Source organism: Aplidium turbinatum, chromosome 3 (genome assembly GCF_918807975.1).
Source record: "Aplidium turbinatum chromosome 3, kaAplTurb1.1, whole genome shotgun sequence".
Taxonomy (NCBI): Eukaryota; Metazoa; Chordata; class Ascidiacea; order Aplousobranchia; family Polyclinidae; genus Aplidium; species Aplidium turbinatum.
In genome coordinates, this window is record NC_137474.1 from 15,106,691 (window position 1) to 15,122,838 (window position 16,148).

Below are 16,148 nucleotides of genomic sequence, written 5' to 3' on the forward strand. Positions count from 1 at the left end.
TCATTGACATGTGTTTCATTTAACGATACGTGCTCAGCAAATACACCAAACGACTCTCTCATATTCTTATGTTCAGAGAGGTTACACTCTCGACCCTAGGGCACTCAAATGAAGAGGTTCATGAAAACCTCTCGGGAACTGATACTCTAGATTTGATCATGAGGAAAAACTCCATCACGAGCAATATTATTAATTGTTAGACTCGTTTCTCATCCGTTTGTAAAACGAACAATCGAACAATGCGTGCGTCCTTTCAATATCTTCCACAAGCGGCTTACGATATGGGTTGTCCATAAAAGACGTTCGCAGTCAAGGGAAAAGGAAGATTTTGAAAGTAACGCACTCTTGTGGACAAGAGAAAAAGGAGGGTTCCTGGGATGTAACCATTCTTTCAATAGTGCTGGACAATTAACAAATTTGTTTTAATTATTGTCTAACCCAGCGTTCCCATATTGATTTCACCACCAGATATGTCCATTTCAGAATAACGAAAATGAGTTTTTTGAACATTTGGAAAATGGAAATTTCGAAATAGAAAATTTGAATCAGATCCAAATTATGGAACCGGAATAAGATACTCGCCAAATCTTTGCAGCTGCTGTGCCGCTTTCGGCTCTGATCACACAACCTTTATGTGCAAAATTTGATGCGTGTGTGCAACGTGAGAAGACACTTGCCACTAGAATCTTAGATAGATTCAAAAGTCTATAATTTTTTGAGGTGTGTTTACAATTTGCTAATTGTAATTTTTGCATTCTATTTGAATAACATTATAGTTAAATTAATTGCGGTATTACTGCCACAACTTTGTTCATTCGGATGATTGTTTGTATAGCCTACCGGTACTGCTGATTATATTAGTACAAGCTCTACTGAAGTTGGTACGTTGACTGTACTGTCTTCTTCGCCTGCTTGAAGTATGTGATCTGCGTATTAAATTTAGTAAATAACCTTGCGACTATACAGTATAAACTTGCTGTCACAATAAACTAACTGAATTCAATACTGTGTTCAAATAAGTTGGTTTGCTTCTCTGTTTTATGAGAGGTCTCAAATCGTATTCTTAAGCGACGTATTATACTTCAATCTCGTTTCCTATTTAATGCCAATGCGAAAGACATTTCTCTTACCAGTAGCCTACATAGAATTTGAGCCAAAATTCTACACGATAGAACAAATTGAACCAACCAAATCCTCGCTTGATTTTTTATCTTCAAACCCATTGCATGCATTAATAGCAGTGGTGCCGAAGTTAGTTGAGGATTGGGGGAGATATATCAACATTTTATCAAATTTTAGACGATTTTGAACATTGGGGGGGATGCATATGTTTATTGCCTACACGATTTTAGTGCTATCGGCATTAAGTTTATTAAACAATCACCGGACCTCGGTAAATTAGCTGCTAACAGCATAATATAGGCTACAGATAAGAAATCATGAAGATAAAAGTGCTACCAGTGCTCTTGTGAATGACTTCTGCAAGATTAATAAACAAGCAAAGAAAAATTGGTACCTCCAGCGGGATTCGAACCTATGATCTTCCAATGAATACTTAGTTTTTCCAAAAAAAAAAAAAACAAAAAAAAAACGGTTAGGCTATAGCCTAACTTACTTTTCTTCTTTTCCTCTCCTTCACTAGAATCACTACACTTAGTGCACTATAGGACAAAATCACTAGTCAGAAAACTGAAAACAATCGAAGCTACAGAAGAACATCTGCAAATTTATGACAAAAATAATAACTGTCAAACACATTGCATCTTTCGGTAGTGCGCATTGGTAACTCATTAGCAATACCATTTATGCTGATGTCATTAAGAATATTTTGGTGAACGTTGCAAACAATGCTAGCATTCAACCTTTCTTGTCCCAAAGTATTTCTCAGCCAGGTTTTCACTCTACGAAGATTGGAAAACGACCTCTCACAAGCAGCAGAGCTTACCGGGCAAACTAAAGGGATCTTAATCAGCTGGAGTATTTGAGAATAGAGAAGTTTTTCCAACTTGGACAATGCCTGGTAAGCTCTTTTAGCATCGTACAGAAATTTTGCTCCTGTTGCCTTTCTGAATGAATCAAATTGATAACTCATCGATTGTCTATTCAGCTCTGGATAATTTCAACCATTTCAGGAACTAAGCCGGTCTTGAAAATTCGTGCAAGTTCTTTATACTTTGCCGAATCGGAATTCAGGCTACTTTCAAACCGTTCGGTCAGTTCAGAAATAACTCTGTCCATGAACTGATTGTAATGTATTTTATAATGCAGTTGAGTGTCTGCAGTAGCTGCCATCGAGCTTCCATCCAATCTTTCAGGGACTCTTCTTTTCCGTGGTGCTTGCAAAGGCGTGATAAAATTAGCAGCAAATTTTTCCGGAAGTGAAACTTTATTTTTGTAATTGTTCTCAAACTCCAAATCACGATATTTCTCTCGAGTAATTTTCAGGGTTTGAAACAGCTTTTCACAAGAGTCAATGTCAAGCTTTTTCTTCTTGCAACGTGATACTAAACGCAGGAGATTAATCCATTGCATACCATAGACACGCCTGCACAACAGGAGATTAATACAATGAGTCCCCTCATGAGCATTACTGCAGTGCAGTGGCCAGTGGCCTGGTCCAACTCGTCCTTAATACCTTCAATGAAGGTCCTTCACTGTCTAGCGTCAAATCCAAGACAATTTAGAACTGTGATCAAACATCAATAAAAGAAAAACAACAACAATTCGACATAGGCCTACTTGCAAACAACTAAATCAAAGTACAACGTCATAGCAAATAATTTTTTCTCAATTATTGGGGGGGATGCTGCCAAAATACTGGAGGGGGATATATCCTCCCATCCCTCCCTACTTCGGCACCACTGATTAATAGATTTTTCGTACCATTCTGATTTTGCCATGATACAACTTATAACGTTATGAACAATTTTATAATGTCAAAATTCAGAAAATATTGTTCTGAAACTTTTAGAGAATTTGTTTGACTCTTTTATGTGGTGATAAAACAGACAAATAAGTGTAGCCTACCGGCGGGTTGATTTCCCTCTCTTGGGTTTGCAATTGCACAAAGGTTAGTTAATTTGAATCGTGAAGCGTTGCCCGCTATTGCAAACCCACAATTCTTCTTCTTTAGCGGAATCCTCCTCAAAGTAATATCCCATATACTAAACCCATTACTAACAAAACCATTAGTAAACAACTTTCTTTATGCAGTTGAACCAGTAGGTAAACATGCTTTTGACGTATATGGTCTTGTTTTAACAAGAAAACATACATCACACTTAATACCATCCCTGGAGCATGCGTGTAATCGGAGGGGGCAATTACCTCCCCCTCAAAAATATATTGTGTCTGCAACCAGCTAACAGACATTTCATCTATTGGCCAAGATAGACTGTCAGGTCTTACAATCATGCAAATAACAAGAACAGCTATCTCAAGTGAACAACTACAGCTCAGATCCATCATAAACATTAGGTAGTCTAAGTAGGCGACTACGTTATATATTGTATTGTGCAAAAGGTATTTATTGACACAATGAAACCTACCGTTGTAGGCCTACCATGACCTACTCTATATATTTTTACTGTTGTTATAGTTTTATGTCCTGCTGTAACTTTTTTAATTAAATTAAACTTTTTTATCCTTTTTTGCACCATCATTTGACAGATTTCACCATTGATTTTGACTTAAAGTACCGTACTTTAAGAAAGCGTAACTTTGAGTTTTTTTTTAAATTGTCAGAGGCCGCCCTCAGGCCCCCTTTTCTGGGTGTTTGGGGCTTTTCCCGATACTCATTTCCATTTGCAATAATACTCATTCTCTCTCCCCTCCAAAATTTGTGCTGGCTGCGTCCATACCATGGAACGCTTAAATGTCGTGATGCTGCCTGAGTGCATAGAATTTGAACAGGAGGGTTAGGTTACAATTTGTTTCAATTATGTTACTTTAGTTACTTTGCTGTATCATTAACTTACAATTATTTCCGGTTTACATGTTCTTGTAGGCTAGTGCTAACGTTGTCATTCAGAAGCGTAGCCAGCACAAAATTTCGAGGGGATCAAATACGTATTATTGTACAATGTACATGTCAGTGAACCCGGTAAGGGGTCGGCAAAAGCAAAGCACTAAGAGGAGGGTGGGCTTCCCTCAAACAATGTGGAAAAATATCTTAAAATTGCGCATTCTGAGAGTACTTTCAGCCTACATCTACACTAGCAAACGTCTGTCAAATGATGCTTGTAATGGAAGATAAAATGTTGGGAGGGTAACTTCCCCCTTTCCACCTGAATAAGTCTCTGTTGCCACGTAAGACTTTCTTAGCTAACTGAATGTTTTTATACGTAGGGTTACATGGGAAAAATTCCGTAAAATACAGCCAAGTCCTTTTTTAATATGACTGCTTATTGTTTTCCCTGCTTTGCCGTTTGCCTATTTCTCCACTGCTTTGCCGTTTCATTCTTATACATTTTGTTTTTCAATTCATTGTGTAGATCAGTTATTTATTTTCAATGTAGATGTAAAATCAGTTATTTTTTGTTACTTGAAAAGGGTTATCATGTGTATGGCCGAAAACGTTCGTAATTTATAATTCACTTTAACGTATTATGTTAAATGTCGTGTGGTTGCTTGGTTTTATCTGTCCATGCTAATTGTTTATTCAAAGGCCTTGCAAAACATTTTTTTCTTTTAGAAAACACATATCATGTATTTCCTCAGAACGCACAAAAGACTTGTCACAATTAACTCCAAAAAAGAGAGTTAAAAGCACAAATCTGATCTTACTATTTGAAAATTTTTAACAACTCTACGGCGTGCATAGTGAATTATTACTGATTTGCAAAAATCTTTAAAATTTCCAAATTATTGTTTTGCAACGAAAGGAAGTCCATTAACTTCTGGCTGATCTTTCCATAATTCCTCAATTTCATAAACTTTGCTGCGCTCTTCCATCCACTTGTCAGCAATGGCGGATTGTTCAAGACTGAAATGGTTCTTCCAGTCGCCAATCTCACCTTTTCTGACAAATGGTAAATCGTCTGGACGAGAGAACTTGCACTGAAACATAAACGTTTTCTAATCGTTAGGTCAGAGGGACCTACACTGACAACACATAAATATATACAATAACTATAAAGATACAGTAGGCTACGCTTTAAAGTTATAATTAAGTTAAATGAAATGAACTTTAACATGATCGCTAAGCTAAATGATTTCAGATAAAAAAAAGGAATTAGTCTGACACACATTCTGTCATCATCTACTGTATTCCAGCATAGTGTAGCTTTATTTTGTTTTTGCAAGCTTAGGCTACTTTTGCTGAATTGCCATACACAGCATCATAGACTAGTTCGATGTTCTATTTTGCTGAAGTCACCTACTGTTTTGCAGAAGTCGCCTCACTTACCCAAATGCTCGAAGTATTTTTCATCTGTTTGAAACTACTTTGGGCAATAATCTTCAAAAGTAATTCTTGGTCGTTTTCCTTTAAAGACTTTTTATAATCTTTTCCAAGAAAATGAGCAATTTTCAATATGTTTGCTTCAGGATCTTTTTTCAAGTCCTCATAAAGCAGGAAAAGCACATTTGGTTGATGACGTTTCTTGTACCATTCGCCAACATGTTCAAAATACTCTCCAAACTCAACTTGTCCTTTCAAATACTCGTCAAATATACCATCCAATGTAACATCAGGACAGTGGTAAAATTCAACAAAACCTTTAACATGATAGTAATATGAAGCTAAGCATCTTTTGGGTTTCTTGTTAGAACAATATACTTTGCATTTGAATTTTGTGAAACACAGGGATAAAGTAAATGAGTTTTAATTATTCGTGGAAACTGCTGATTATCTATATTGACTGTGTGAACCCGCAATCGTCAAACTCCAACATCGAAGTTACATCTTGTAGCTTCTTATTTGTTGGTATGGGATCACCGTAGTGTGTAATGAGCCACACAATATTCTGCATCCATGTCGTTCCACACTTTGGATATGTACAGATAAAGATATCACTATCTTCAGCTTTGTATTTCACAGCAGTATCCAAGTATTTTTGCTCAAAAGTAGATGGATACAAAACATGCAGATTGCAGATCTTTATCAGGATGCTTGAACTTTTTAGCTTTTTGACAAGTGTGTAAGTTATCCATTTTGTCAAAGTTTCAAACTTTGTTGAAAATTAAAGAAAAAGGGTAATTTTGGCTATCTAAAGCTGCATACAAATAGTAATTGATATGATACGTGCTGCTTTACAACAGCTGTCAACTTTAAATCTATATTAAATATAAAGGTTTTCCATCCTTCATTTTAAGTTTTCGGTTGCAGCGATAAGATTTTCATCAGGTCCATGATAACTGTCCACCGTGCATCCCGGTCAAAGGTGCCCAGGGCTGTTTAATGTTTAGGGGCCCACTCGTTTTAGTCTGACCAATGTCTTTTTGTCATTTAAAAAAGAAAAAAAATATTAATGCTACAATAACAACTCTTGATACTCTTCTTGGTTAAAACACGAAGATCTGCCATTTCAAAGTAGGCTATATAATATTAGTAGGCTACTCAAAAGCGAATAAAAAAACGTTTATTTAAGAATAACTTAACATTTCTGTGGTAATTTTACCATTTGACAAAACCTCTGTTAAATAGTATAACAATTTGCTGAAGAGGCTACTATCTGTAATTAAGGTCACACTTTACTATTAGTTGTTTTCAAGATTTACAAGCAATTGAATTTAGGATTGAACCAGTTTCGGAGGCTCATTCGCCTTACGTACTGAGTCAAATTGTTGTGCTCACGTCTAGGCATAATTTCTTGTATTCACACCTCGCTTTATTTTTTGCTTGTGTCTTTACCTGCGCGGGAATGGTACCTTTCCAAAGGAAAGGCAAAACTCTTCAGCCTTCCTTCAGTTTAGTGTTATGTTGGATGCCGTCCGAATGGCTACAACTTGATTATAGGGGCGCGAAAAGTAGGGGTGCTCAAGAGGCTGCAGCCCCCCCCTAGAGTAAATTCAGCCCCCATGGAATTTTCAATATTTGCTTTAGCCCCCCTAGAAAATTCTTACAATTTAGGGTACATAATATATTTGTAGAAAAATTTCGAACAATAATTGCTACGAGGAATCGAGTTCCTGTTACGTGTAGTCGCGCTCATCATTCGCGAGAAAGAGTCGTCAATCACAGGGAGCACCTCGCGGTAGCGGCACTAGCGTAGCGACCCTCCCTACTATAACACGGCGGTCCATCGTTTATTGGACATCATTTTGCAATATTTTCATTTCACGCGTAGGCCTACTGCTGAACGTTACAATAATACAGATATTGCTTTGTCATATCTGACCGACATGACAGAAGATAGTGCAATGAGAGGAGACGCACGTGCAAATTCATATTTGGCTTGGTAAAACAAGCACGCACGATGCGGATTTATTTTGCGATTACCTGCAGCGGCGAAGTTTTTCAGCCTGCAGAGTGCAGAAGCCGTCGCAAGGCAGCTCCAAAACAAGAAGATCTCTGTTACTTCAGCTTTGGAATCAATCACCATTCTCCGCGAACGGAACAAAAACCTCAGAAAAGATGAATCCGTTTCTAATTAAGCTTATGAAACTAGTGAACTTCTTTTTGCCTGTCAATCTCAGTTGGTTAGCGCGTGACTTCTGGAACGAAGAAACTTCAAGATCAAGCGGCGCTGGTTCGACTCTTGGGGTGTGCGCTTGAGCAACCCACGTTAAGAATTGCTCTCTATCCAGCGGCATATCTAATGAATGGAATAATTCCCCGGCAACAAGACTTCAACTATCGGAAACTTCACTCTGTCAATCTCGGTGACCGGGCCTGCGCCAGTGATCCAAAGCCTCCACAAGTATGCGAAACTGCCAGGATTAAGCTCTGCAAGAAGCTTTCCCAGTCTGAGGATAAAGATTCAATCAATCAATCATCCTAAAGACGCCAAAGGATCCTCGAGTGAGCAAAACTCGATTTCGAAACACAGAAGAATCGGATTCTTTGTTGTCTGCGGGAGAAGGAGCGTGGAAACGGCAATAAGGCTTACATCGAAGCCCTTGATTTGGTTCAAGCTGAGCTTGATCGAAGATTCGACCAGGCGGATCTGCTTACAGCAGCCAACAGAGTGAAGGCCCTTCTGAGCTGTGCAAACGATGAGGAAAGATCTGATACTGAGATCAGCTTACCCGATGCCATCAGAAAAGATCGCCTACAAATGGAACTTACTTTGCTCAGCGGTGTTGTACGTGGAAAAACCCCAAATCCGTTCAAAAGGTTGCTGAGATATTGTCACAACTAAACCCTCAAACACTATACCGTATCTTTTCAAAGAAACGCGAATATTCGTGGAGCTCTGCCTTTGCCTCCCGGTTTCAGCTGCATCATCAGAACGATCTTTTTCTGCTCTAGACGCCTGAAAACGTGGTTGAGCAGCTCAATGACACAAAAAAGACTTACTCATCTTGCGTTGATGCATGTCCACCAAAACATTTTGGACACTGTCGATGTCAAAGAACTCATGACACAGTTCATAGAAAAAACACCTGAGGGAAAAGTAATCTTCGGAAGCGTGTGAAAGCTCATTTCCATAAACCGTCGGTTTCATATCACTTTCTAATTTGTTTGTTTGCATTTTAACTTCCTAAACAGCAGCTTTTGTTGTTGCCGTTCTTCGTTTGTTAGCTCTCCCACATAAGGAGAGTCTGGGGGGCGAAGCCCCCCAGAAGCTGACAACACTACGGCAGCTTGTAGAAGTGAAATTTAAAACAATTGGTGCATAACCTGACAACTTGAAGCGGCTTAAATTATCATCTATGATGTCCTCTATCATACAACCAAAAATAAGTATTGAATCAATTCAGCTTTTAATGAAAATTTAAAATAAACAAACATACAATTGATTTTTCAACTAACCCCATGCCTGGGGTTAGTTGGAAAACGTCAGTTTAATGCTTACTAATGAACTGGATACTCTTTTTTCAACCAACAAACATTTACATGGGGTTGTAAGCAAATATGTTTACTTGCTTTAAAATTAAAATGCAATGAAGTCTACATCTAATCATCGGAAAAACATTTTTTAAAAAACGCATTGTTAAAACTTGTGATGCCGCATATATAGCACTTTCCAAGTTATTCAAATTAAAATTTTACAATGTATGTCTGCTTAAAACAAGTACATTGGAACTTATACTACTTATTATCATACCACGACGATATACTCGTATCATACTACATAGTTATGCTGTTATTAAAACATTTTCCAACTAACCCCACCCACTATTTTCCAACTAGCCCCCTTAGCATATGACAAACTATTTTCCTAAAATATTCAAGCATGGTGCATTAAACTAAAATTTGTTTATTTTTTAGTGTTGTAGAACACCTACAGCTGACACACATCAAAAAATTTCTTCCTATCTTTAACGATATCGACGCATGAGATGTTTTTAAATAGGCCTACCCTAAAAAATTTACTTCGAAAGTAAGAAAACACAAAATTGTCAGCCAAACAAACATACCTTGACTCAACAAATCGAAACTAACATGGATTGTGTGTTTTTATAAACTACTTCACATGTTTGCAGTAAATATTTAAAAAAGTTATGGAGAGTTAAAAAAATGATCATTTTTCAACTAACCCCGCCTTCCAACTAACCCCACTCTCCCCTACCGGTACTGATATCATGTGTGCAACTTGCCAAATGTAATTTGGACCAAACTTTTTAAAATTACAATTAGGCTACACAACAAAAAGTCTCAATTACAGTTAGGCTACATAAAAATGTGTAATTAAGTAAGCCACATTTAATTCCACTAAACTATGGGATTTCAGATAAAAACAGATGTCCATAAAATAATGAATATAGAATAGAATTTCTCAGTTTTTTTATTTGTTGACCAATCAATATTTTGTTATAGGCTAATCACAGTCACAGTCATGGCAAAACTAAGTAGGCTACAAATAGACTGCTGACAAACGTTTACATCTCCAAACTCAATAACAATCTGCTGTTTTCAAAGAATGTAGATAATAATAAACATACTGTAGCCTACATATCCTGATGAAAAGATTTAACTTTTATATCAAATTTTTGTAGTGAGAAAACTGAACATTTGTGCCACGCCATTTGAAATTTTAAATGACGCACCATGGCGTTGTGAGGCACAGTTTGAGAATCTCTGTAATACACAAATACAGCATAAAACAATAAATACTTTTCAGTTCAGTAGGCCATTGCCCTAAGAAAGGCCGCAGGCATTTCTCTCTAGAGCAGCTTGCTGCTCGTAACCATGAGAAAAATTAAGGGCTATAGTCGAAGGGGTGCCACATCGCAATCGGCGGCATACCTTTAAGCGTCTTTCCAAAGGCACATGTACAATTCTACATGCTCTTGAGCGGTGTCAAACCGGCGCCTTTCGACCGTCGAACCATGACTCTCACCGCCCGGCCATGCAGCCAACTGCTATACTAATTTTACAAAAAGTGCTCAATGTCAAGCAAAAAAAACAAGCAGATTAGCCTACATCAAATTCAACCATTATTTTTTAATAACCAATACAGCAAAGGTCTAAAACTCAAGCTGTTTTGAGTGCCAAACGAATATTTGTGAATTAACCCGAGGGCCACAAAACCTTTATGGATTGCGAAAAGTTAAACCCTGTTTCGCCATTCTAAATTTTGTGCACTCAGCTTAGTGTTAACAGAGGTGGCTCAGGGGGTATTTTTGAACACGAGCCCTGGAAGATTTTAGGGACCCGTAACCTTTCAAGGGGCCCGAGATCTTGGAGAAACCACCACGTATTCTTTAGATATAGGCTACTGCGTTTGTCGTATAAGTACCTTGATTTTGGGCCTTAGGACTTTATTGGTTTCGCGACCAAATTGTCTCGTCAGCGGCCCTGTGTGGACTGGTCCTACAGTATACAATTTTTCGATTCACAGGTACCTTGACTCCAAAGCCTCGCCCCCACGACCTAAGCTAGTGGATCTTTCCCCGGTGCATCACCATCCCAAAATAACACTGCTTTCAGCTGCCGCGGGTGTAGCATGCCGGTTTTTTTATGTGTCTGACCTTGCTATGTTTATTGTGCTCTTCTGGCAATGTCAATTCTTTTGTACCCGTGAGTTGTCACTGCTGATAAAACAGTTCATCACCGTTCTATAAACACACTAACACAGTAAGTGGGCAATAAAAGAGGTAGTTAGAACGCATCAAGAACGTAACATCGCAAAAAAGAAATACTGTAGTACTAGTAGTAAAAAAAAAAGAAAAAAAAAACGCTGCAAAACTGCAAACTGTAGGTTACGGACCTGGACCACTTAGACTAGAAAGCAAACATCTTTACAACCGACTCTCGAAAATCGCGGTAAAACGAAATCCTTGAAAAACTCACTGCCGCAAATACAGTAAGCTACCAAGGTTGGTATTGCGATAACAGCACAAGATGTAAATAGGCACTGTGATTGTGACGCAACAATACGGGTTTCTGGTAGGCAATACATGGAGTGAGAATGGGCTGGCGCAAAAGTCGTGTGAAGATTGATGAGCATTCTCAGATTATATGAGCAATTTTAAAGTGAATTTTATCGTGTATGAAGTGAACAAGAGTAAATTTTATTTCTTAATTATTATTTAAAATTTCAAAAATGCCTCGCGGACTTCTTCGAGGACGGCGTGTTTGAGATCCTTGCTCTACATCTCGTTTCACTCTTCATCTGGGGTCATCAAAAGGTCCTTATTCGAATACAATCTATTTTGTTTCTGTATATTTATTTTTCAGTACGATAAATGGTATGCTGTACCACAAAAGAGTGCTCGATGCCAAGCGCAATGCTAAGCAGAGCTAATTCAAGTGAAGTAAATCCCTGTTTTCAAAGTAATCTTTGCAGCATGTTTCACTCTTTGCCGGATCGTGAGAAGGTGCTAAAAAACATGCAAAAAAGAAGTCGGTAATATTGAGCTGGCATAGAATATTAAGTAGCTGGAACTCAAAATTATCTTCCTATTTACCCACTTGTCTCAACAAGATCTAGAGTTCTAGACTAACAGTGCTCGGATCCACATATCTTTGCTTCTTTTCCCACTGCAGTTGTTAACACCACCGACACTACAGTAGCCTACAATACTTCGTGCTTCTGGCCGTGCGTCGTGCTGCGTCAATATTAATTGCATCATTCTGTATGTAGCCTACCAACATTGGTTGATGTTCAGGTTTTTATTTTTCTTGAAGTTGATTGTTGTTGCTTATGTTACTGTTTTGGCAAGACACTATAGGCTAAGCAGTACAAGCTTTCCACTAAGGTTAAATTATCTAATTTTCTGTGCTGCTTTCTATATGATATTCATAACATACTATTTTATTTTTGTCATGCCTAAACTTTAAATCTGACTTGTTTTGATTAATAACAAATTTCCTTGTTTCAAAATGATGAATTAAGTCATGCTGGTAGGTTATATTTTTATTACACACAGTTACAATGCCTATCTCAATATTTAAACGTTTTTGCAAAGACTGAGTCGTTTTGAAATCACCTCTTTGGCTCGGGTTCCAAATAGCGACTGTCAGAACAGCGACTGTCAATAGAGCGACCTCACGACAGCGATTCATTTAAAACAGCGACTGTCAATAGAGCGACTACACGACAGCGATTCATTTAAAACAGCGACTGTCAATAGAGCGACTACACGACAGCGATTCATCAAAAACAGCGACTGCCACAACAGCGACCTCACTTCTTTTATTAAATCCAAGGCTTACGCGCACACGCACTCTTTCACCCCCTCCACACATACCTTCCATCCCCCACACCTCTCTACAGACGTATGCACGCACAAATAGGCGAACACTGCGTAGTGAAAGATTGAAACCAAAAGGGACTTTAAAACAACATTTTATTTGGACTATCCATAGAAGTCACATGATTTAAAAAGAAATAGGCTAGTCAAGCCAAACAACAGAAAGTCGTCAAGCCTTGCAATAAAATTCAGGGTCTAGAAAAAGATTGAAACCAAAAGGGACTTTAAAACAACCAAAAGTCTTGCAATAAAAATCAAGCCACGTTTATTTCTAAATTGTGAGCAAGGGCTCGAAGGAACTGCCGCAGATCATACTGGCCTCGATTTTGCTGTACAACAGTGATTCGTGTGTTCATTGTCACGTATCTTTTCATTCGCTGAGTCAGGTCTCTGCCTTGTAGTAGCTGGGTTCGGTTTGGTTCGGTTTAAAGTGTTAAGTCGCTATCATAACAGTCGCTGTTTTAATGCAGTCGCCATTATGGCAGTCGCTGTTTTGACAGTCGCTCACTTCATTACGTCGCTATTATGAAGTCGCCATTATGACAGTCGCTGTTTTGACAGTCGCTATCCGGCCTGGATGCCATAATTTTGGTTTCGAGAACAATGTCTTCAGTAAAGTAGAGATGAAATTCCAAACCCAACTCTCCCATTGCATACTCCTAGGTGTACAACAACATAGTAAATTATTACAGTTTATAACATATTTTGTATGACTTTTCTAAATTATTGATTCACAACGAAGGGAAGTCCATTGATTTCTGGATGATCTTTCCATAATTCCTCCATTCCATAAGCTTTACTGCGTTCTTCAACCCACTTGTCGGCAATGGCGGACTGTTCAAGACTGAAGTGATTTTTCCAGTCGCCTATCTCACCCTTTCTGACAAATGGTAGATCGTCTGGACGAGGAGTCTTGTGCTGAAAAAAATAATATAATAAATAATAATAAAAATAATGTAGTAATTAATAAATAATTATTTTTTTCAAATATAGGCTACTTTTGCAATACACAGGGCTAATGAGCAGCCTATTCAATGAGTGTTCAACATGCAAGTGAAAAATATGTAAAAATAGATCAGACTCGATTAACTATATGACCAGCGTTGGTTTTATGACTGTTTAATCTGGTTGGTTGGTTTTGAATCTTTATCGTCGGACTGACAAAGCCATGATTGGTTATTCCTGGTAGTTTCGCATACTTGTAGAGGCTCTTGACACAGGGCCGGTTACCGAGATGGGCAGAGTGAAGTTTTCCGAAATATTGTTGCAGGGGAATTATTCCATTCACTAGGTGCCGCTGAATGGAGAGCAGTCCTGAAATGCGTTGCTCAAACGCACAACCAGAGAGTCAAACTTGCGCCGCGTGATCTTGAGCCGGGCGCGTAACCACTGAGCTAACGGGGCGGAACTATTTTAAATTTTCGTTGTCACAGTACAAACGAAGTGCAATGTCAAAAAACAAAAGCAAGTTGATAGCGAAAAAAAAAACTAAAATTATCCAAGTTATCTTGTTTTACATTGTTAGCCTGAAAGTAAAACATTTGACAACAGCGAATAGTCATCAACTAATCATTGATATTATTCCCAATTGTCCAATAGTATTAAATTGTTTTCAATTTGCAAGGTTACTTTTATTGACCAACTTTTTTAAATTGGCCAACAAATCACTTTACTATAGTAGATATACCTGCGTAACCAGATAGGTTGATAGCATTGATTTCAAGTGGCCTACTTTTGGTTAGCAGAAGTAGAGACTTGAGATAGGCTACTCACCCAAACTTTCAAATCATCTTTCATCTGTTTGAAGCTACTTTGGGCAATAATCTTTTGAAGCAGTTCTCGATCATTTTCTTTCAAAGACTTTTCATAATCCTTCCCAAGAAAATGAGCAATTTGCAAAATATTTGTTTCAGGATCTTTTTTCAAGTCTTCATAAAGCAGGAAAAGCACATTTGGTTGATGACGTTTCTTGTACCATTCACCAACATGTTCAAAATACTCTCCAAACTCAGCTTGTCCTTTTAAATAACCATCAAATATACCATCAAATGTAACACCAGGACAGCGGTATGATTCAGAAAAACCTTTAACATGATAGTAATATGAAACTAAAGCATCTTTTGGGTTTCTTGTTATGACGATATACTTTGCATTTGGATTTTGTGAAACAAAGGGATAAGGCAAATGAGTTTTAATTATTCGTGGAAACTCCTGATTATCTATTGACTGTGTGAACTCGCATCCGTCAAACTCCAACATCGAGCTTACATCTCTTAGTTTCTTATCGGTTGGTATGGGATCACCATAATGTGTAATGAGCCACACAATATTCTGCATCCATGTCGTTCCACACTTTGGATACGTACAGATAAAGATATCACTATCTTCCGTTTTGTATTTCACAGCAGAATCCAAGTCTTTTTGCTCGAAAGCAGGTGGATATAAAGCATACAAATCTTTATGAGGGTGCTTGAATTTTTCAAATTTTGGACAACTAGGCACCGTTTCCATTTCTCCCAAATATCATCAACGTTTGGTAAGCTAAAGCAATCTGACTTTTAAAAACTTGATCAAACCCCAGAAGAACTACGAGAATTCGCAGAAAATCGCCAATTATGGAGACTTTTTGTTGAAGCTATTTTGCACCCAACTGGCGTCAATAAATTATTATTATTACCTTATTATTGCAAGATGTGCTGTAAAACAAAACCGTAATGTAGATGTGGGCAACCTAACACAAGGGCCAGTTAGAAAAATGTAATGCTTAGCCTACTTGGGAGCCGCACTGAAATACTGATTCATAGATTGTATTTAGTTTTTACTGGAAAATCACAGCATATATTGTACATGTCGATATGAAATATCATCGCAGATATATTATTATATAGGCCAGTGCTACCCAACCTTTTTTCAGTTTGCGACCCACTTTTAATTGAAGTTTTATTGTGCGACCCACAATGAGATATGACATCTTTACTACTGGCATACGTCCTGAAATAGTTAATGCGACACAACACATCTAATTGTTATATATTTGTTACATTGTTGCATAATTGTTGCGTAATGATAATGCAATAATTTCCCGATCTAATAGAAAACAGGGCGCACAATTCATGAAAATGGAAAGTCAACAAATGAAGTGAAGATAAGAGTAGCGATGGCGAAGGCGCAGTACTGTTCAAAACCAAACTGCGGCTTGTGAGATCCATAGTAATGTCGGTATTTTTTTAGAAAATTCTAACATTCAGTAACATTTAGAAATGCTTTGCGACCCACCAGTGGGTCGCAACTCACCCGTTGGGAAGCACTCAGGCGCGGATTTATGGGGGGGCCCAGGGGGCCCG

General features: G+C 38.0%; 2 protein-coding genes across 2 annotated transcripts; both read right to left on the reverse strand.

Annotated features, from left to right (window-relative positions):
* Positions 1-4,863: 4,863 nt before the first annotated feature.
* On the reverse strand, positions 4,864-6,153 carry LOC145766574 (sulfotransferase 1C2-like). The gene is made up of 3 exons (XM_082578292.1): positions 6,084-6,153; positions 5,408-5,718; positions 4,864-5,058 (listed from the first exon to the last, which is right to left on the reverse strand). Exons 1-3 carry the CDS (start codon positions 6,151-6,153, stop codon positions 4,864-4,866), a joined length of 576 nt encoding a protein of 191 aa, XP_082434418.1.
* A 6,303-nt stretch (positions 6,154-12,456) lies between these two features.
* On the reverse strand, positions 12,457-15,462 carry LOC145766386 (sulfotransferase ssu-1-like). Its single transcript, XM_082578087.1, has 2 exons — positions 14,578-15,462; positions 12,457-13,722 (listed from the first exon to the last, which is right to left on the reverse strand). The coding sequence occupies exons 1-2, from the start codon at positions 15,313-15,315 to the stop codon at positions 13,528-13,530; spliced, it is 933 nt and encodes a 310-aa protein (XP_082434213.1). The 5' UTR covers positions 15,316-15,462; the 3' UTR covers positions 12,457-13,527.
* Positions 15,463-16,148: the final 686 nt, after the last annotated feature.

Excerpts from the sequence above, each read along its gene's own strand:
- LOC145766386 (XM_082578087.1), bottom strand. The coding sequence starts at position 15,315 with ATGGAAACGGTGCCTAGTTGTCCAAAATTTGAAAAATTCAAGCACCCT. Across the intron at positions 13,723-14,577 it reads AAGATGATTTGAAAGTTTGG|CACAAGACTCCTCGTCCAGA; the intron begins GTGAGTAGCCTA and ends TATTTTTTTCAG.
- LOC145766574 (XM_082578292.1), bottom strand. The coding sequence starts at position 6,153 with ATGGATAACTTACACACTTGTCAAAAAGCTAAAAAGTTCAAGCATCCT. Across the intron at positions 5,719-6,083 it reads TAAAGATCTGCAATCTGCAT|GTTTTGTTGAATTTTACCAC; the intron begins GTTTTGTATCCA and ends ATCATGTTAAAG. Across the intron at positions 5,059-5,407 it reads AAAATACTTCGAGCATTTGG|TGCAAGTTCTCTCGTCCAGA; the intron begins GTAAGTGAGGCG and ends TTTATGTTTCAG.